The sequence below is a fragment of the Mustela putorius genome, unplaced genomic scaffold (assembly GCF_011764305.1).
Source record: "Mustela putorius furo isolate JIRA1106 unplaced genomic scaffold, ASM1176430v1.1 tig00003853_pilon_pilon_pilon, whole genome shotgun sequence".
Lineage (NCBI taxonomy): Eukaryota > Metazoa > Chordata > Mammalia > Carnivora > Mustelidae > Mustela > Mustela putorius.
Genome location: NW_025422005.1, coordinates 27,879,420 through 27,900,568, shown reverse-complemented (window position 1 = coordinate 27,900,568; position 21,149 = coordinate 27,879,420). Strand labels below are relative to the sequence as shown.

Below are 21,149 nucleotides of genomic sequence, written 5' to 3'. Positions count from 1 at the left end.
AGAGAGCTTTGATGAGGATGTGGCTACCTGAGTTGGTCCCAGCACAAATCTTCATACCTGGGACAGGCAGGGTAAGTGTGCTGTTTTCTTCAATCCTTAGAGGAGGACAGGTGGAAAGATGAGACTGGAAAAGAAGGAAGGGGAAGCATGGCCCAGACACACAGACAGGTGTGGGAGCCAGGGGGCTCTCTGCCCTTGGCTAAGGTCTCAGTGGCATCTGTGTCCCAAGAGCCTGACCTGCCCTTGGCTGGGAGCTCTCCACCACTGAGAGGGCAGCAGGGGGCAAATCCTTCAAGGAAAAGAGGAGGTTAAAACTTAAACAATCATTTAAGAGCATTTCTTCACATGTTACGCTCTTGGACTGCTGATGTCTGGATAAAGACCCCGTCACCTGCTCAGGTCAGTTTTAACGAGGATCTGGCCATGGCTTTCTTGCTCCTCCTGCTTTATAGTGTCCTGACTCAGGTCCCCAAGGTTTTCCACCTGCTAGCGTAGCTAAGGTTTAGGAGACTGACAGACCCTGAGAACTGGTAAATGTCCTTCTGGAAATGAAAGTAAAAATCACAAGAGCCATCACCAAGAGCTCACAGCGGCCCATACTCCTAGCTTGGCCTCACTGAATCTTCATGACCAGTCCTATGAGGTACGCACTATGATTATTTCCACGTCACACATTTGGGAACTGAGGCTCGGAGTGATGAAGCAGACTGTCCCAAGCACTCACAGCTGAAAGGCCCAGGCCTGCTTTCCCCCAAAACCCCATGTTCTAGGCCACGGTTCTCAGACTTGAATGTGCATCCCAATCGCCTGGGAAGCTTGGGAAAACCCAGATTCCTGGGCCCCACCTTCTGGGTTTCAGGTTTAGTAGGTCTGGGACAGGGCCAAGAAAGCAAGTTTCTAGGGAGTTCCCAGGTGCTGCTGCTGCTGCTGCTGCTGGTCCCGGGCCCACCCTGAGAACCTCGGCTCTCACGGTTTCTCTGAAATGGTCAGGATTCAGGAACTTGGGGGCTGTGGGTCCTTTCATCCCTTTATTTATTTATCAGTCACTTGGAAGCCTGGGCCCTGGTTCTGAACCCCCAGCTCTGGTCTCCTTCCAGGCTAAGCCTCGGAGGGATGGACTGAGCCTCCAGCCGGGCCTGATGGAGGAGAGGGGAGAGGAGAGGTCCTCCCTCCTGCACACCAGAGCCCCACCAGCATTCTTCCCTCCCCTGTAACCCTCCTGGAGGGTGGAAGCAGATGTTTAGTGAAGAGGAGAGAGAGAGGAAAGGGGCACCCCTCCTATGACATTGCTGCTGCCACTGAGAAGTAGCCAATGTGGCCTTCCCGAGAGGTCACTGTCATGCATTTGGGGCGGATAGAAGCATTGTCACGGGCACGGTAGGAGCTCTCTGGGACCCTGGGTGTGTGTTCATGTGAGCAGTTTGTCAGTATGTGTATGGACGTGTGTGTGTGTGTGTCACACCTAAATGCATGTGTGCATGGAGACTGTATGTGTGTCTATCTGCCTGAATGTCCCCATGGGTGTATCTAGACAAGTGAACATGGGGGGATGGGCATCCGTGGGTGTCGTAGCCCAGGCATGTATATGTGTAATAGCTTGTGTGTGTGTGTGTGTGTGTGTGTGTGTGTGTGTGTGATGGCCCGTGCATGCATGTGTTTGCAGGTGTGATGGTTCGGTTCGTGTGTGTGACTGCTCATGCCTGTCCCCAGGCTGTGGTCCAGCCCTTTGACTGAGCCAGAGAATCTCATACATTACACATGAGTCCATCTCAAGGCAGGGCTCCCGATCAAAGGGAAGCAGCATAAATAAGCCCAGTGCAGGCTCATTGCAGCGGATTGGATGCCTTTGCCTCCCTCCACGCTAAGATGCTCAGATTGGCTTCCAGGAGCCTGCTTCCAGCTCCCCACCGAGCTGCTGTCCTCGGTATCAGGCAGCACCTCCAGCAGGCTGCTCCGCCCTCACGCGCCTTCCCTGCAAACACTTCAGCAAGGAGGGCAGAGGAGGGACACGGTTGCTGTCACCCAGCTGGGATGTGGGGGCACCAGGGCCCCTGCTCACAAGGGCTCCTGGCCAGAATCAGCCACTCCGCATCCCTCTGCAGAACCAACCCCCACTTTCTGGCTCTCCCAATCAGCAGTTAATTTTCCTAGAAGTCTGGCCACATTGTCTCCTGCTTGAATTCAAGTGAAGTTCTTCTAGGCCAGGTTCCCTTTCAGGGACCGCAGCAATGGGACCGCTTCATAAGCAGAGAGGGGCTTGAATTTGGGGATACCTCAGATCATGAGCTACAAGTGTGGCACCTGCCCAGAAGTTCCCTGGACTAGCTTCCTTCCTCCCCCACCCTCCCAGCCCCGGTCCTCCATAGCTGGGCTTTCCAGTCATACGTCCCCCTTCCACTCCCCAGCCCTCTCCCCAGGGAGATGGTAGCCTCCTCATTATCATTTTCTAATTAGAGCTAGAAGAAAACCTGAGGTTAACCTGGAGAAACAGAGAAGGTGGGTGATCTGCCCATGATCACACAGCAGATCAGTGGTGGAAGCATGACGCAAGGACAGATAATTCCGTGTGCACACGCAGCACCCTTCCGCACACCCACTCTAGGGTCTCTGGAGGGCTAGTCCTCCCCGCTGCTGCCTGTGAGTGGATATGGCACTGGGGTTGAACAGGGATCAGCTTCAGAAGTAGCCACAGGATGTCCGGGAGACATTGGCCAGGTCAACAGTAATAGTAATATTTGTCTAGCACTGACTCGGGGCCAGCCACGTTCGGCACTCGACCCGCATTCACGCGTCTCATCCTCACAACATTGGTTGGTAGAGACCGTTATGATCATTCATCTCCACTCGACACCTGAGGAAGGTGGGATCCGAAGGGACCTCACTTCCCACGGACTGGCCTGCCATCGACAGCTAGTGAAATGCAGAGCTGGAATTCGAACCCCCGCCATCTAGCACCGGTGCCCATGCTCTCTGTCCCTGTGTGCCTGTGGCTTCTGGAAGGAGTCAACCACGGTCCGGGAGTCAGTGGGGGAAAAGCCAAGCCACACAGCCAGTTGCACTGTCGCCCCAATCCAAGCGGTCCTGCCGCCTAGGACGTAGCCGCTCGAGGGATTCACGTCCAGTGGCCACCTTTTCTGAATCAAAGGATGAACCAAGAGGTGGGAGGAGCCAAGGGGAGCAGATGCAGGAGGTACATTAAGGACAGGAAGTGAGCAGGCCAAGTCCTGGGCATCCTGGAGGGCATGGCAGGGTACCTCGATCCTGTGGTTAGCGTGTGTTCCTGGGTAGGCTGCGGCCCCTCAGGCAGAGCCCCTGGCTGAGAGGAGAACTCAAGGGAGAGAACCCACTCCATCCAGAGGCAGCAGCGGAAAGGGGGGTGTCAGGCTCAGAGGAGGGCGGGCATGAAGGTGGGGGGGACCAGAGCCCTCATGCCCACCCTGCAGCCTGGGAGATGCACAACGTCAGGGGCACCGGTGCTCCAAAAGAAATTTCATTTGAAGAGTTGTCGGGGAGCAGCAGACATCACAAACAGCGTCTCCTGTGCTGTCCTCCCTCCGTCTCGGAAGATAAAAATTAATTAGGAGATGAAAAAGGAAGTCTTTGAAAGCACTGTTTGGCTGTAAAAATATGTAGGCAAAATGTAAAGGAGAACATTGGGGAAGCGTGTTCAGTGGGCAGCTTTGAAGGGAGAGGCTGTTGGAGGAAGGCTTCTCCAAGGATTTAGCCCCCTTCTGTGTTGCAGTGGGGGTGGGGGCCCAATACAGTGGGAGGGACTGTGGGTGAGGGAGCCCCGCTCAGGGAAGAGACCAGAGCTGGGGCCCAAGAATCCCAGGCTCCCCAGGGCTCCAGCATCATCAAACCCTCCATTCCTTAGTGCAACTTTGTCAGGTCCTAGCGACGGAGCCTGGAAGATGCCTGGAGAGGGCTTCCAGTCCAACAATCCGCCTTCCAGGTGCTCGGCAGACTCTTGCCTGAGCGGGAAGACTCACCCCATCTCAGCTTCCAGTTTCTCCTGGCACATCTGCTGGCCAATCCAGCCTTGGACCCCCCCTGACTTCAAGGAGAAGTAGGACCCCCAAAATGCAGGGACTGGGTAAGATTCAGTGTCATGTAGCCTGGCACAGTCAGGTCACACCAGTCTTAAAAGTCAGATCAGGACTTAAGTCCTGGGTGTTGGCTCTGCTGAGTGACTGGGGTAAGTCCCTTTATTTCTCTGAGCCTCAGTTTGTCCCCCTGTATGATACGGATATGGATTCCCCCCACACGGCAGTCAGCGAGAGGACTGAGCCCACGGCTGGATGTAAGGTGGTTAGCCCAGTGCCAGGCACACAGGAGCACTCGATTCCCATACCTCTCCAGCTGGTGGACCCAGAAGACTAGGAAGCAGTCTGAACTATTTTCTCCTTTACCCGTTAGTCCCCAGAGGACTTAACTAGAGCACTTTGGAGAGGGACCAACTAGTAGACACCTGGAGAATGTCCTGTCCTCTGAGTCTCTCTAGAGGGAGACCAGGGGCTTTGGGAGGGACCTTGGTGCCTCTCATAGGATGACCGTCTACCTCTGCACAGAACTAAAAACTTAGGAGGAGCCCCGAGATCCTCAGAATAGAAGAGACCCCAAGAGGGCAGGCAGAGGGACAGGGATAGGTGCGGGGCTGGCCCAGGAGTGAGAGGAAGCAACTGAACATTGGAATGACTGTGGACCTTTCTGTGCCTTCCTATGGAACGGGTCTGACAATAGTACCCACCTCGCAGAGTTATCAAGATGGCAAAGTGGGATAATTCGCGTAAACGGCTTAACAGAGTCACAGCCGAGCACCTGACACAGAGTACACACTGTAGGAAGTGTTAACCATTCTTGTTGTTTGTTGTTGAAAGTGGTGATACATAGGCCTGCTCAGCCCCCAGACACGGTTTTGGGGACCATACATTGCTGACATTTTCTTATGTGAGTTGCCAGCATTTTAAAATTGAGAGATTTTTGCATTTTAAAAAATTCACATTTTGAGCTTCTTGAAAATGTGAAGGATCTGGCATCACGGAGCTGCTCTCCCGCTGAGCAACAGTTGTGGAAGCCAAGAGGCAACAGCTTCCCTAGGCTCTCAGAATTCTACTCAGCGCTCTCTCCTTCCATATTTGTGGTGCCCTCCCCAGCCCCTGTCAACACTACCCAGGCATTCTACCCAGGGCATTGTATCATTTAATTTCTGTAGAAACTCTGTCCTGTAGAAATGATTATGCCCAATTTCCAAGTGAGAAAACAGAGCCTTTGAGAGAAATAACAATGCCAGCCACTTATCCAGTACTTCTTAAGGACAGAGCTCTGTGCTCAGCTAATGCCCATTTTACAGATGCAGAAAATGAGGCTCAGAGATGGGATGTCACTGGCCTGCGGTTGCAGAAGGAGCTGACCTTTGAACACAGGTTGGCATGACACCAGGGTCCAAGTAGCAGAGCTGACCCCTCCGGCTGCCTCCAGCCCCAGCCTGCAGCCCTCACCTCCAGACTCGCCTGCACGGGCCAGTCCGCAGTACCCACCTGCCCCCGCCATGCACACACACAAGCCTCAAGGGGCACCTGCCAATAGCAGGTGTTACTGCTGGACTGGAGGGTCTGTCCTGGCAAGGTGGGCTGCAAGGGCAGGCAGAGGCAGCAGACTCAGGGAGGCTGCTGGTCCCCATGGAAATTATCCGAGACATGGTTAACTGCTTGAGTATGTGGATCTGATAAGGCCAAAACCTCCACACCCCGGGATAAGCAAGCCAATTAATTTGAGGAAAAGTCTCCTTTCCACCATGGAAGATACCCAAGGTCTCGCATGGAATCACATTGCCACTGCCTCTCTGCACACGTTCCCTGGGATTCAGCTCCCTTTGAAATTGATATATATTTATATATATACCTATATACATTTTTCTTGTACAGAAATGTTAAATTCGCAAGATTAAGTATCTTCAGTTGGGGAAAATCAATTTACTTCTTTGAGGAGGCTGGAATTGAAAGTCGTGAGCCTGAAACTTACTTTCTTGCCAATTTTACTGATAAAAAAAGCCTCTCCATCCTGGCACGTCGCCCTGTATTGGCTGCTCCAGACGATTCCATTAATTGATTTGGGTGACTGGCCCTGAAGCAATGCTTATTAAGGTTCCCAGTGGAGCTGGGACAGGCAGGATGACGTGGGAGCCGTAGATCTGTGGGACTCCGTTCCCTAGGGTGGTGATTATAGCTCAGTCCAGTGACAGGAACTCAGACCTCTGGTGACTAGGCCTAGGAGTTGGGAGAGGGACCCGAGGCTCCAGGCATGGCCCTGGCTATATCCCTCCCTGTCTCAGACCAGCGCTGCTAGAGGGGAGATTTTCGGGGCTGGGTTCTAGAATCACAGCATCACTGGAAAACAGGAGGGAACTTAAAGGGAAGCAGAGACCATGAGTGGATATGGTTGAACATGGGAGCCCCAAGATACAGAATATGCACTGTCGGTGACCATTCTAGGAATGTGGATTTCAGAGCCACCTGCCTAAAGTTGGTGGAGGTGTGACTTTGTTGGCACTGGAGCTGGGAGAGTAGAACCTCTTGGAATCAGCATCGCAGCCAGCTTCACACTCTTCTGTCAACTGGCCTGAACTCTCTGGTGTTCTTCCGTCTTCCTCATGGCATTGCTTCACCCTCTGGAGGCTTTTATGTGTCTTCCTCAAAGCCCATCAGCCTCCACAGCTCCCCAACCCCCAAAAGAAATTTCTGTCTCTATTTATGGTGGGGTGTTACTGGAAAGAACCTATGTTTTAATGTCAGAACCCTGTTTCTGCTCAACATGCTTGTGTAAAGGAGGAATGGGGTGTTAGGGAAGGATACAGGGAGGAGTTTGCATCCCTTTCTGAGACAGAAGTAGTGGGGCAGGACTTCCTGAGTGGTTCATTTTCGAGTTACTTATGCCAGTGTTTGAGGTTTACTGATGGATGACTGGCTTCATGAGAGAGTGAGTGGGTAAGATGGGTGAAGTGGCCAAGTGGATAGATGGTTAGGTGACTGATAGAAGGGTAAGAGAACAGATAGATGGGTGGTTGGACGCATGGATGAATGGATGGATAAATAAGTAAAAGGCTAGATGGATAGTTGAGTAGTTAGTTGAGTGAATTAGTGCCTAGGTAGTATATGGGTGAGAACATGGATATGACATATGAGACGATAGATGGGTGGATGGGTGGAGGGAGGAATGGAAGGATAGATGGATGGATGGAGGAATGGGATGGATGGATGAATAAATAAGTAAAAGGCTAGGTGGACAGTTGAGTGGTCAGTTGAATGAATTAGTGTGTAAGTAGTATGTGTAAGTAGTGCACAAGTAGTATGAGAACATGAAAATAATGAATGAGAAGATGGACAGTTGGATGCATGGATGCCTGGTTGGATGGATGCTTGGATAGAAGCAGGAGCAGGATAGAAGGTTCCTACTACAGTGAGTCTGGGCAGGAACAGTCACAGAGTGAGAAAGTTCTGAATGATAAATGGAGCCAGAGAAGGAGAGTCTGGGTGGATGCATGGATGGATGGATGGATGGATGGATGGATGGATGGATGGATGGATAAGTAAAAGTCTAGGTGGATAATTGAGAAGTTAGTTGAATGCATTAGTGTGTAGATAGTATATGGATGAGAACATGAATATGATGTATGAAAGAATAGATGGATGGGTGGATGGATGGATGGATAAGTAAAAGTCTAGGTGGATAATTGAGAAGTTAGTTGAATGCATTAGTGTGTAGATAGTATATGGATGAGAACATGAATATGATGTATGAAAGAATAGATGGATGGGTGGATGGATGGATGGATGGATGGATAAGTAAAAGTCTAGGCAGATAGTTGAGTAGTTAGTTGAATGCATTAGTGTGTAGGTAGTATGTGGGTGAGAACATGAACATGATGAGTAAGAAGATGAGTGGATGGATGGTTGGAAGGTTATATGATATGTGCACTAGAAGATGTAAGGGGAGCCCTGATAGTCTCATCAATCCCTAGTTCCCATTGGAGAATTTGGAAGGCAGGAGAGACTGGGATGGAAAAGGGCTCAGGTGCTGGAGCCACCCATAGGGCCATAGTATTTAGTTGTAGTGACCTCGAGGGTTGAGTATCTGAGGAGTGTGCGTCCCTGGCAGCAGGGAGTATTGGACTTGGATGATCTGATTAGAGGAATCACTGGAATCAATTATCTGAAAAACAATCATTTGGGGGCAGAGAAGTAGCTTGTATGTGTACGTGGGTAAGAGAATATACTAGCTACCTCTTGCTGCATAACAGATTACCCAAAACTTAGTGTCTTAAAACAACAGCATTCTGATATCACCGACTGGGATGGGAAGCGGCACTGCTTAGCTGGGTGCTATGCACAGGGTCTGGGACAGGCTGCAGTCAAGGTATTGGCTAAGCCTGTAGTCATCTCAGGGCTCTGCTTCCGAGCTCACTCACGTGCTTGTGGACAGCGTTCAATTCCTCCTGCATGTTGGACTGCGGGCTTCAGTTCTCTGCTCCCTGTTGGCTGGAGGCATGCCCTCTGTTCCTGGCCACGTGGGCCTCTCCACGGGGTGACTCACAGCACGGCAGCTGGCCGCCATCAGAGCAGCCAGTGAGAAGAGCCAGAGAGAGTGTGAGCAAGAGCTGCAGTCTCTTGTAACCTCATCTCAGAAGTGACATCCAATCACTCCTAGGGGGCAGTTAAAAGCAAGTCTCTAGACCAGCCCACACTCAAGGGGAGGGGTTACATAAGGGGAGGAGTACCAGGCACAGGCATCATTGGAGCAGGATGGAAAGTTGGATAGAAGCTTCCTGCATCTAGGCAGGAACAGTCAAAGCATGACAAAGGCACTGAGGGATAAAAGGAGCCAGGGAAGGAGAGTCTGGACGTCAAAAATTATCTAGAAAATTATCTAGAAAATGTCTGAGGGGTCAGAAAAGCTGGAAATCTAGAATGTTTTTAAGAGCAAGAGTAGCTAGTGGGGGGAGCATGTCTGGGGCTAAAGGAGGAGCTGGGCGGGGAAGAGTAGCTGGCAAGAAGGAGTAGCTGGCAAGCAGAGGTTTGAAGGTAAGAGCTAAAGAGGCAAGAGTAACCGATGGTAGACTAGTTGGACACAGACCTGGCAGAAAGTAGGATGAGGACAGGGAGGAGCTGGAAGCATCTGAGCTCTTACAGAACTTCAGCTTTGAGGCAGATAAATTTGCAGGTAGGACAGTAGCTGCTTGTCTGTGAAGGTGCCCCAGACCCAGAGGAGGCATCATTGGCCCTTGATGGATTCTGGGTTCTGATAAAATTCCAACTGGGATCTTGCCTGCTGCTTCAGGGCTCCCTGCTCCCCCAGGCATGCCTGGGTCTCCAGGAGCCAGTTTTAGAGAGGACAACCCTTAGCAGAGCTGGGAAGCCCCTGGAGAATAGTTGATACACTTTCCTCCTGGCCACTGCCCCCACCACCTGGACTCCTGGCAGACACAGCTTCTTCCCCATCCCCTACCCATCCCCCAGCCCTGCACCAGCCTGTTCAACACATCCATGCTGTCACGCACACCGGAGCTGGGCTGGGTGCCAGTCAGACAGGCTGACATCACAGACAGGCACAGCTAGACTTGGAAGCAGCCGGGTACAATGGGGCCTGCAGAGCCACCTGCTCCCCTGGGATCCGTGGGAACAGGGTCATTCCCTGCTGGGAGCAGGTAGCTGGCTGGCTATCATTTCCAGAGAAATCTCATGAATGCCATGCACCCTCACCTGTCCCTGTCCCAGCCCCAACACCTCTGAGTCTCCCCAGCGAGGCAGAACACGCCCAGCAGCCCACCCCCTAAGCCTCATCTTACAGTTCTGCTCATCCAGCAGTGCCCAGCCCAGGATGCTTTGGGGACAATCACAGTAAGGAGGTAAGGGGCCTGCAGGCCACGTGCTCTGACAGCCCCCACTTCTCGCCTCTCTTGTTAATTAAGTCCAATGGAGAAAAACCTTTGTCTTCCCTTGGAACACAGTACACGGGATGGGCCCCTCTTTGGTTGAAGTGGGAGTGGGGTCCCAGAACCCACCGAGCTTTGCCTTCATTTGCATCCACCTCTCCCTTTCTATGCTCACAGAGTTTTCTGGCAGGCAGTGCAGCTAAGTGGTTGGGAACGTGAGCTCTAGAACCAGATGACCTGGGTTGGAAGCCTAACTTTGCTACTTAGTGTCTGAGTAAACCTTGGGTGAGTGACTTAGCCATGGCTTCAGTTTCCATAAAATGGAGCTAAGGGTAGCCCCCCAGCTGCTATGATTGTTGTGAAGAATCAGAGAGTTAATGAAAATAAAGTTCTTAGAACAGGGCCAGCACATGGAAACCTTTAACAAATGTTAGAGAAAGAGAATGCAATTTTTTTTTTAAAAAAAATCAGTCTGAAAACCACCATGCCTTGGCAAAGAGCCAAGGGTGTCTGAATCCTGGCTTCATCCCTTACCAACTGTGTGTTTTGGGACCTACCCTCCCAGGGCCTGCTTCCACAGCTGAGCCAGGGGTGGCCTTCCCTCCCTCAGAGGGTTGGAGACAGAGATTGGTGACCAGAGCCCTGTTAAGTGGGGTCTGGGGTGCTTGGCACCCCGGTGTCCTCAGTGACCACGTGCATTACCCTTCCCCCTCATGGCCCAGAAATCCAAGATCTCCACCTTTGAGAAGATGTGGGCCTTCATGAGCAGCAAGCCATCGGCACTGGTGAAGAACAATGAGGAGGGCATCCAGAGGACCCTGACGGCCGACTACGCCCTGCTCATGGAGTCCACAACAATCGAGTATGTCACCCAGAGGAACTGCAACCTTACCCAGATCGGGGGCCTCATCGACTCCAAGGGCTACGGCATTGGCACGCCCATGGGTGAGCAAGGGGCTGCGGGAGGGCGGAGAGATTGGGGGACAAAGGACGGCCAGGGCCCCTGCAGCCACTCATGCACACCGTCTCCTGCTCCCTCTCCCAGCTCATCCCACTGAGCCTCAAAAGGTGGCATCTCTTCAATCCAGAGACAAAGGAGTAGAGTCACAACCTTGTGAGATCAGCCTGGGCCTAAGCAGTGGAAATCTGAAGCCAAAACAGATATGGGGGGGGTCAGTTCAGAAGTCATGCCTGCTCTCTCTGACCTTACCCCTGTTGATGCAGCCCTGACACACAGGGCCCTCCAGGGGCTGATGGAGACAGGGACTCCTAGACAAGACTCCCCACCCCCAATTAGGACCTTGCTCTCACCCAGACCTCGTACAAAGATTTAAAGAGGGGCCTGTGGTAGCTATTGGAGAGGTGAGGGAGGGTGGCCGGCGCTGTCCAGGGTGCTGGCAGGGGCACATGCGCAGGGACCGAATGCCCCTGCCAGCCAGACCCCCCCGCTCCCGCACTCAGGCTCCCCGTACAGGGACAAGATCACCATCGCCATCCTGCAGCTGCAGGAGGAAGACAAGCTGCACATCATGAAGGAGAAGTGGTGGAGAGGCAGCGGGTGTCCGGAGGAGGAGAACAAAGAGGCCAGTGCCCTGGGTATCCAGAAGATTGGAGGCATCTTCATCGTCCTGGCCGCCGGGCTGGTCCTGTCCGTGCTGGTGGCTGTGGGCGAGTTTGTGTACAAGCTCCGCAAAACAGCAGAGCGAGAGCAGGTAAGCCTCAAGAACTGGAGCCCCCGTGGGGAAGGGAGGGAGTGGGGAGCACAGGGTGTGAGCCAGGGGCCCACCTCCCAGGCACACGAGGTGTCAGAGCCCACCCTGCCTCTGCTCCAGCACCTCTGCTCCAACTCTGAGCACACATCCCCACCACTGTGGCTCCAGGCCAGGCCAAATTCCCTCCTCTCCAGCTGGCCCATGCCACAGCTTCCACTCTGGTCTTCCTGCCTCATCTACCCCATTCGCTCCCCAAACACAGCCAGTGCCCTGATTAACACTTCATTCAAACCATGCCAGTCCCCTGCACAAAACCCTCCAGGGTAATTGTTGAAGCTGGGTGATGGTTACGTGGGGGTTCATTATACAGCTCTCTCTACTTCTGCATATAGTTGGAAATTTCCATAATCAAAAGTTTAAAAAAGAAAGGAATGTTAAGAGGTCTGGCCCAAGCATCCAGACAGTAGAACTCTACTCAACCCATCTGATTAATTCCAGTGTGGTTGAGCGGTGGTTCTGGGTCCTGGTAGCAAATTAGAATCACAGGGAGAGAGTTTTTTAAGTGCTAATGCCCTGGCCTCACTCCCAGAGACCGTTTTAATTGGTCTGTGGCAGAGCCTGGCATTGGTGTCTTAAGAAAGTGTACTTACAGGGTGATTTAAATGTGCACATGAGGGCGCCTGGGTGGCTCAGTCGGTTAAGCATCTGCCTTCGGCTCAGGTCGTGATCCTGGGGTCCTGGGATCAAGCCCCACATCGGGCTCCCTGCTCAGCGGGGAGCCTGCTTCTCCCTCTCCCTCTGCCTGCTGCTCCCCCTGCTTGTGCTCTCTCTCTCTCTCTCTGTCAAATGAATAAATAAAATCTTTTTTAAAAAATAAAAATTAAAAAAATCAATGTGCACGTGAGTTGAGGGCCACTGGGCTGGAGGGAGGTGCCTCTCATGGAGAAGTCCAAAGGGACACAGGGCCAGGAGATTGCAGGTATATCCTATGTCCTTGCAGGTATGGAGGGGACTGTTCAAAACAGGCACTTTTTCCATCCATCAGAAATGAAATAGGACCCTTTGTAATAGGTAAGCCAGAGTCAGCAAAGAGTCAGCAAAGATCATTCTTGGTGTCACAGTTCTCACGGGCTTGAGGAAAGGGACACGCTCCTGTCTTGGTGGGAGCCGTCCATGTGAACGTTTCTAGAAGGCAACTTTGCCATGTGGACAGAGTCTTAAAACTGGCCACACGTTTTTGACAGTGAATTTCTGCTTTTAGAAAGGCACCCCTTGGAAGTGGCCGAGAACAGATGCAGGTTTACCAACGAGGATATTCACCGAAGTGTTAATGAGCATATGAAAAATGGAGGGGAACACCCCTCTCAGTGTCCAGTAATAAAGAAGGGTTAAAAAAAATTACAATACGTTAAAAAGAGAACAACCAGATTCTCTAGGCATTGCCATTACCATTGGAATGAGCTCCATAATCCACCTAAAAGCCTACAACAAAATCTGGTCCTGACCCACTAGTCTGACTTCCTCCTTCCCACACTTCCTTCCTTCACTCTCCTCCAAACACACTGGCCTCCTCTTCGATCCTTCATGCACCAAAAACATTTTAGCCCCAGGCCTTTTGCATATGTTCTTCTGTGCCCCTGCAATGTTCTTCCTCCCTGAGTACCATATTATTAGCATGTTCTGGTCATTCAGGTTTCAGCTGAAATGCCACCTCTCAAGTAGCCATTCCCAATGCCTCTCTATCTCATTCCACTGCTTTATTCTCTTAATAACAGTTACTGTGCTCAGAAATGCTTTATTTGTTCGCATGTTTATTACCTGTCTCTGTCACATCATAGACCATGAGCTCCCTGAGGGCTGGGACCTATCTGCCTTTTCCACGTCTGTATGCCTGACACCTAGGACAGTGCATGGCACATAGTAAGGCCTCAGTAAATATTTTCAGAATGAATAATGGCAGGTGAGGAGGGATGCCATTCTGCGTTGAGTGGGCAGACAAGGGGAAGCTCAGAGGGGAAGTGAGTATGAGGCAGAGCCAGAATTGAGAACTCCCTCGCCCTGCACAGCCTGCACATGGCAGCTGGGTGCTCCTGCTCCAGACTTACTGCGTAAATGAGGCTGTCAGTAGCCCCCACTGCCTTCCAGACAAGCTACAAGACAGCCTCTGGGTATGGGTCTCCTAGGAGCCCCTGCCGTCAGATACCAGCCGGCAAAGCTATATTTTGGTATCCCTTTCTGATACCTGTAGAGACCCAGGCCAGAAGCTGTTGCCACCCAGCTGCCCTGCAGGGAACTGCCTCCCACTAGCACACCTTGAGAAACACACTGGACTGTCCTGTGTGGGAGCGTGGGGAGTCTGCCCTTAATGGGAAGCCTTCCGAGGGGGAAGGTTAGTCATACATTCATCAGGTCTTTCTTAAGCCAGACCCTGGGCCAGGCCTAGTGCTGGGAGCTGGGCTTACAGGAATGAAACTGGCCCGTTTCTGCCCTTAGCATCTAGTGGAGAAAAATCAGACAGGTCACCTCCTCAAACTGTAATGTGCATGCCCATTAGAACCACAGTTTCCTCATCTGTGAAATGGGGACAGGATGCTACTACATGCCCTGTCTACCTTAGTCTCCTAACAAGAACGTAACGCTCTGTAGGCTGCTTCACATACTAGTCATCTTGCATGGGCAGAGGGGGGTGGCCTAAAGGTGAGAGCAAGACAGGCAGCCTTGGCATTAGCCTTGGGAGGAAGGGGAGGAGCTGGCTGGCGTTGCAAGGCCGGGCCTCACCCATGTGCCCCTTGCCCTCCCACCCTGCCCCAGCGTTCCTTCTGCAGCACCGTAGCCGATGAGATCCGTTTCTCCCTTACCTGCCAGCGTCGGGTCAAGCACAAGCCACAGCCTCCCATGATGGTCAAGACTGACGCTGTCATCAACATGCACACATTCAACGACCGCCGGCTTCCGGGCAAGGACAGCATGGCTTGCAGCACATCATTGGCCCCCGTGTTCCCCTAGGCATAGGTGGGGTGGGGACCAAAGCCTGGGGGCAGGGCAGAGGAAAGCAAGAAGACAGGAAGGCACCTCCCTGTGCCCACACTGGGCTTGGGGGCCAGAGCTGCTGCCTGCCTACTGGGACAGGAGCCCTCTGCCCTTACCTCCCAGGAAACCAGCAGGCCCCTAGGCCAGCTGCTTGGGTCTCACTTGCCTCTTGTTTCTTCTGTGGGTTTCTAAAGCTGCCAGTCGAGACAGCCAAGGCCAAAGGAAGCACATGCCTCTCTCAGGCCAAACTCACCTGCCCCTCAACTCTCCTCAACAGTCAGAAGTTTCTACCATGGCCTTCCAGAGGCCAAAGAAAATGGGAAACAGCTAATATGTTGTCTCCCCCTCCCCCGCAAGCCCAAGCCTCCTGGACCATGGCCGTGAGACCAGAGACACAAACCTTGGGCACCTTAAGGATTGTAGTGTGGCTGCCAGTGGAAGCTGAAGATGGGGCATGGCCACCCCACTTGTCTTGGGCAGAAGAAAGACTTGGTCCCTTAGGGGCTTCTCACATAGCCCTGGTCTCTTGGCACCATGTGTGGCAGCCTCCATCTTGGCTAAATTGTAGGCAGAGAGCCCCATAGAAGAAAAGAGGAGTCTGGGGTATGGGAGAGAGGAGAATGCCCAAAGGCCGCCATTTTGAATTCTTATAGATGATGTCCCAGTGGCTCCCATTTCTCAAGGAGGTCTTCAGGAGTATAAGGTAGAGGAGTGGTCAGAGAAAATTTTCTATTTTCTGGACAGAGGCTAAAGACTGCTTGAATCTGCCACAAAGGATGACCAGAGATTCGCCGATATTTGAAGCCAGAGGAACAGTGGATTCCATGGAAATCCTGTAGGCCCTTGAGCCATTGGGTCTTATTTTGCCGGTTACTGAGCTGTTTTCTAAACCCTAGTGGCATTTGAGAGCTTAGGTTCTTTGCCATCTACTCATCAACAACTCCCTATTCCTGGCCAGTTGACCTTGACTTCCTTCTGTCACCTTGGAAGGAGAGGAAAAACCAAGATTGAAGTGAAAGTCGTCACCCCTCCTCAAAGAAGGATCCAGGTCCTACTGCACAGGATAATTTGGGGGGTAGATGGGGAAGGCCAGAGGGGCCCTAAAGAACTCTTGGCCTCCTGGACTTACCAGACCTGAAGATGTTCCCCAGAAAGGAAAATTTTTAGGGACAGGATATCAGAGCTCATAGAGGCCCCAAGGATGGGGAAAGAAAAGCTGCCTCCTGGAGAATTAACCAAAGACCCCACATAGAGACACAGGCCATCTAGGTCCTGATCTCTTGTCCAGAGCAGCTTGGACCTAGTGGGGTTTGGGGGTACAGCAAAGAAATAGTACCAGATGAGGTACCAGTGAAGGCCAGACCAGATAAAAATAACCTGTGGGTTCTAGCTAGGTAGAATGGATGCTCTAGAAGTCTGACTAAGATTCTGGAAAAAGAATGAGACATGGAAGGGTTAGGAGCAAAGTGTCCTTAAAGAGAATATGACAGGACCAGCAGGGCTTCCCATAGCCAAGGGCAGAGGGCAGTCTCGGAGCAGCAGAGGGAAGGCTGAAGATTCTGGATGGGGACCCAGAAGACACTTGTATCCCCCTTCCACCTCTCTCGTGTTTCTGCCTGGGGAGTCTGGTTAAGGAAGAGCTACAATTAGATCTCAAGGACCTTCTCAGCTGGGGTGAAGGATAATCTCTAGCTCCCCCACTCCAGGGGCTCCCAAAGCAGGAGAGCGCAGTAGGCTCATGTGATAAATACCATTCCTCCTCCAAACTGTGAGCTGCAGGACCAAACCAGCTGGTTCCCATCCTCCCAGCAGCGCCAATAGGCTGTGTGCTGGGGAGGTGGGAAAAGAGAGCTGGACGCACAGCCTTGCCAACACACTTAATGACAGGAGAAGCCATGTTGTCGTGAGCTTGTGTGTGGGAGTGCGTGTGGATGCACTTATGTGTATCTGTGTGTGTGTGAGCTCTGGGGGCTGGGGGTCAGGGACAGATTTGGACATGAAAGAGAGTCCAAGACATGCAATAATAGAAGCCTTTGGATTCTGAGGTGTGTGCACACACGTGTGTGAATTGGGGATGAGGGAGACAAATCTGGATAAGCAGCAGAGCCCCATACACAGAAAAACAGGAGAAGCCATGTCTTACTAGGGTCCTGGGGAGTATACACATGTATACACCCATGAATGAGTGTGTATGCTTATGTGTGCATGTGTGTGTGCGTGCATGCAGGGGTGCACATTTATGCACCAATGGCAGAGGGCGGAGGACAAGAGAAAACCCACAGTGTTGCCAAATGTTTAAAAGAAGAAGCCATGTCATCAAGGAGTCCACGTGTGAACATGTGTCTGCATGTGGGGGTGTGCGTCTGCAGCGGAGAGCAAGACGGAGGACAGAACCAGAGAGCTGTGCAGTACAGGTCAGTGCACATGTGCAAGGAGCCATGTGGCACTGGAGTTTTTTGGGGGGAGAGCATGCTTACACATGGGTGTGCAAACTCACCCCTGTGTTCCGGCTCACAGCAGGAGCAGAGATGGACAATCAGGACAGCAGGGAATCAGGGTCTGTTTGCGTATCTGTTGTAGGGAGAGATCATTTGTCACAAGGCTTTGCCGAGACAGGGTGCTTTTGTGTATGACACTCCATGAGCGAGTCGTGTTCATCTGAGGTTGTACATGCACAGAGGCTAATGGGGAAGAAGGAAGTGGCATGGTTTGGGGAAGATGTTGCATCAGTGGAATGAAGATTAGTGGCAATTGGAGGCACTATTCAAATAGGGTAATTCCCCAACAGGTACTAAAATGATTTTTAGACTTCCAAATGAAAGTGGGGTGGCATGCTACCTGATCTCCCCCCCCCATCCACTCAAGCCTTATGTCCATGTGTGTGGTTCATGTTCAAACTCTGTTTGGTGTCCTTGGTTTGCTTTCGAGACCAGCCCAGTGTTCCAAGTACAGTGGAGATCGCTTCTGACCAAACAGGAGCTGTCTCTCTCCCTAGCAGGGGGGAAGGTGTTTGCATCCTGGCAGATCAAGAGGAATTAAAGGCAAAATCAACCGTGCCAGCAGGTGCACACCTGAGCTGCAGGGGGTGTGCAGGGGCACGCCCACCACAGTGGCACCGAGGTTGGTTGTGGAACCATCAGAGTTGGTTTCGATGGAACAGAAGATGGGACTCGCCCGAGCAGGTGCTGGATTGTCCTTGTCTGACTCCACATGCCTTCTCTTAACAGACGATCGCCCCCACCTCTCACCCCCATCTCCCACCTGAAATGCCAGTGCCTCCTCTCAGCCAGCTCAGACTGGCCAAGTTGAGGGGCAACAGTGAGGAGACCCCCCCCCCCACACACACAGCCCGCCAGTCACCAAGGCCCTGGGGCTTTCGAACAATGAACCTTCCTCCTCCCCCTCTCCCCTTGACCTGTTACTCTAAGGACAGATAAGAAAACCCTGACTGCTTGGTCACCATTCAGGTGGCCCCGCTCTGCGAGTGTCTCTCAAGAGGAATCAGGCTCTCGTGGGTGGTGAGCTGACTCCGAATCTTGGAGGGGTTGGAGGGTCGCCCCCCACCTCCCAGCCAAGACCGTCTCAACTAGAAGAGCACATCCTGGCCCCTCCCCAACACACTTGCAGACAGAAGTGCTGGCCGAGGATGGGGAAGGGTCTGTCAGGGTTGGAAGAAGGTTCCCCACAGGGAGAAGCCCCTGCGCGCTCCTTACCCTGGAGGGGAGCATGAGTCTGAACTGGGCACGAGCTCACTGAGCACAGAGGCTCCCTCCCAGCCTTCTTTTCCAGGGGTACGTTGTGGATGGGTACAAGCTGCTGCTTCATCACTCGGCATGAAGCAGGGCCCTTCCCAAGCCATTCTCAGCTGTCTGCACAAACATCTGGAAATTGGCCAAACTCTGGCCCATGTCTGGACTGGTCCTGTGTGGATGGCCATCTGGAAGGGCCTCATGGTCTGGACAAACAGCTGGATGGACTTAAACGTCCAGAATGGGCCCAGCCCCGTGGCCAGACGCACGGAATGAGCCCAATTCTGTTGGCAGGACTTGAACGGACACATCTGGAAGAGTCTCCCAGATGGGATGGACACAGCTGGAACGGGCCCAGCTGCTTGCCACGGCAGGAGAGCCCAGCCCTGTGTCCCCGTGCCAGTCTGGATCAAGCTCTCATTTTTCAGTCCTGGATTTGCCCTGGAGTTAAAATTTCAGAGCTCAGGCCATCTGTGAAGTCACCAAACTGTTTTTGGTAGAAGGTTAATGTTCTGTACAATATATATATGAATGTAAAAAGATATATATATATATATATATGCTGTATATATATATATGCACAGTGTATATATGACCTGTAGTCCCATGTGTATACGCACCCCCCCCCCGCACGTCTGCACACAGAGTGTACATAACCCAGCCAGTGTGGGTGGGGACCAGGTGAGGGATCGGGCGACAGCAGCCAAGTCTGGAGTGGAGGCCATCTGGGGCAGGGGCCCTGTGGGGATGGGGCACACATCAGAGCTCTGGACTGAACCATGGGGGCTGATGGACAGGCCTTGCCCAGCTGGTGCCTCCTGGCGAAGGACAGGAGAGATCCAGGGGCTGTATCTCTATCCTAGAGCATCTGAGGCAGGACGGCAAGCAGGGACTGTGTCTAAGGAGTTATGTCATGCTGGCACTGGGCTCCAAGACCTGTACTTGTCACAGTGGCCAGGTAGGTGTCAGGCTTCCCTTGGAATATCGTAAAAGTTTGGAACATTCTAGGTGTCAGAGACCTCAGATTCTCACCCACACACAAAGGCACAGTTCACATCTAGGGAAAATGCTTTTTTTAAAAGGGAACGGCCCCAAAGGCATTGTCCGCATGCCAGTGCAATGTCCCTGTGCCCTACTTATGGTCCTGTCGCCTGCCTTCTAGAAGACATCCAGTCACCCTGCAGTGTGTCTCTATTTTCTCTGGGGCCTCCAGCTACAGGGCAGCGGCTGCACTAATGCCAGCAGGCTCGTCCCACTGCAGATGACCTCCCCAGGCCCATCTGACCCAGAGGCCAGCTGTTAGCGAGTGACGGAGGAGCCAGAAATGTGAAGGGCTCAGTTACACCAGGGGGAAAGAGGAGAAGCCAGCAAGGCCCCTCCCGCCCTAGCACAGCCCAAGCCATCTGTCTGCCTTTCCTCCCCGGTCCATCTCCCCCAGCAGGGACAGTGGGCAGGGAGCACCCCCACCTTCCCTGCTAACCCTGGGGCCCTGCTCTGCCCCTCTCCTCCTGTCTTCACTACCCCAGTCCTTTAGCTAGCAGTCTGGCCCCTGTCATCGGTCAGAGCACCTCTGGAGTCTTGCAGGGGAGAGGACACCTGGAGTGAGCTTCCTTCCGTGTGGTCGACAGCCTGCCTTCTGCTTGGGCCCCACGCGTCAGGCTGGTATGCACTTGATCTGCCTCTGGGCACCCCCTACCCCCGCTGCCAGAGCACATCTGAATCCAGCCTCCTGAGGAGGGGCCTGTCCTGGCTCCTGGGGCCCTCACACCACTGTGCTCCAACCTCCCACCCCATCTCTGCCTGGGCCTCCCTTGTCAGGGACTTGGGTTCCCAGCCCCAGGGCTGAGCCCCCAGACAGCGCCATGTGAGACCCCTGGCCTGTCCCACCACCCAGACCAGAGTGCCTGGATGTCCCCCACTCCCCCTCGACATGGTTCCCACACACTGGTCTCTGGGCCATTCAGGGGATGCCCTTTGTGGACATGCAGAATTTCTATGAATATAGTTTTTTGTAAACATTTTGTAACAATTTGGGTTTCATAGTAACTGTGTTACTTGCCAATCATTCTAGGCTGATGTAAATAACTTTCCAAACAAATCTGATTATTTTCCTTTTTAAGACACTGTGATATATCAAAGTGCACAGTTTGCTGTATGAAGTAATATGGTTTTAAATTTTAAATAAAGAAACGTTTCTAGAAAACAGTGTCCGCTTAAGGTGCGTTTTCTGTTTCGCTTCTCTCTCCTTTGAACCAGAGGGGGCTGGGCAGCTGAGTCACCTCCGGCTGACTGTGCCTCAGGCAGGGGACCCTGGTGATGGGGGGGGGGGGGTCGTGGGGGGCTCCAGCTCAGGTCCCCGATTCTCATTTTAGATATCAAGGGTGAGGCATCTATCTTTGACATTGTCTTGACCTCTGTCTTCTCATGGGCACATCTGTCCCCAGTGCCTCAGCATCCACATAGCTACCCTACTGGTTGTCACACCCTTATGGGACCCTGTCCTTTTGGTCACAGCTGGGGATGTCAGGTGGGCCTCTTCTCCAAGCTTGACCGATCAGAGATCTTACCGTAGCTTTTTCTAAGTAGAAATAAGGAAGCTCTAAGTCTGTTTCTCCTGGGAGCCAGAAACTGTACACATAACCAGGGCTCAGGACAGGGCACTTTAAGCAGGAAAGGATCAAACACCGGTCCTTACAAAACGGTGGAAGAGATGAGGGAGCGAGGCCCAAC

At 52.6% G+C, this 21,149-nt stretch overlaps 1 protein-coding gene across 2 annotated transcripts in view; it reads left to right on the top strand.

Moving 5' to 3' along the window:
• Positions 1 to 20,617, top strand: part of GRIK3 (glutamate ionotropic receptor kainate type subunit 3) — a 224,836-nt gene extending 204,219 nt beyond the window's left edge. Inside the window, exons 14-16 of one of the 2 annotated variants that reach the window (XM_004740762.3) lie at positions 10,651 to 10,873; positions 11,390 to 11,640; positions 14,452 to 20,617. In XM_004740762.3, the coding sequence (XP_004740819.1) occupies positions 10,651 to 10,873; positions 11,390 to 11,640; positions 14,452 to 14,646 (669 nt within the window). In that variant the 3' untranslated portion in view covers positions 14,647 to 20,617. Of the gene's footprint in view, positions 1 to 10,650; positions 10,874 to 11,389; positions 12,385 to 14,451 lie in introns of those variants that run through there. The other variant, XM_004740761.3, reaches the window with a different exon arrangement.
• Positions 20,618 to 21,149: the final 532 nt, after the last annotated feature.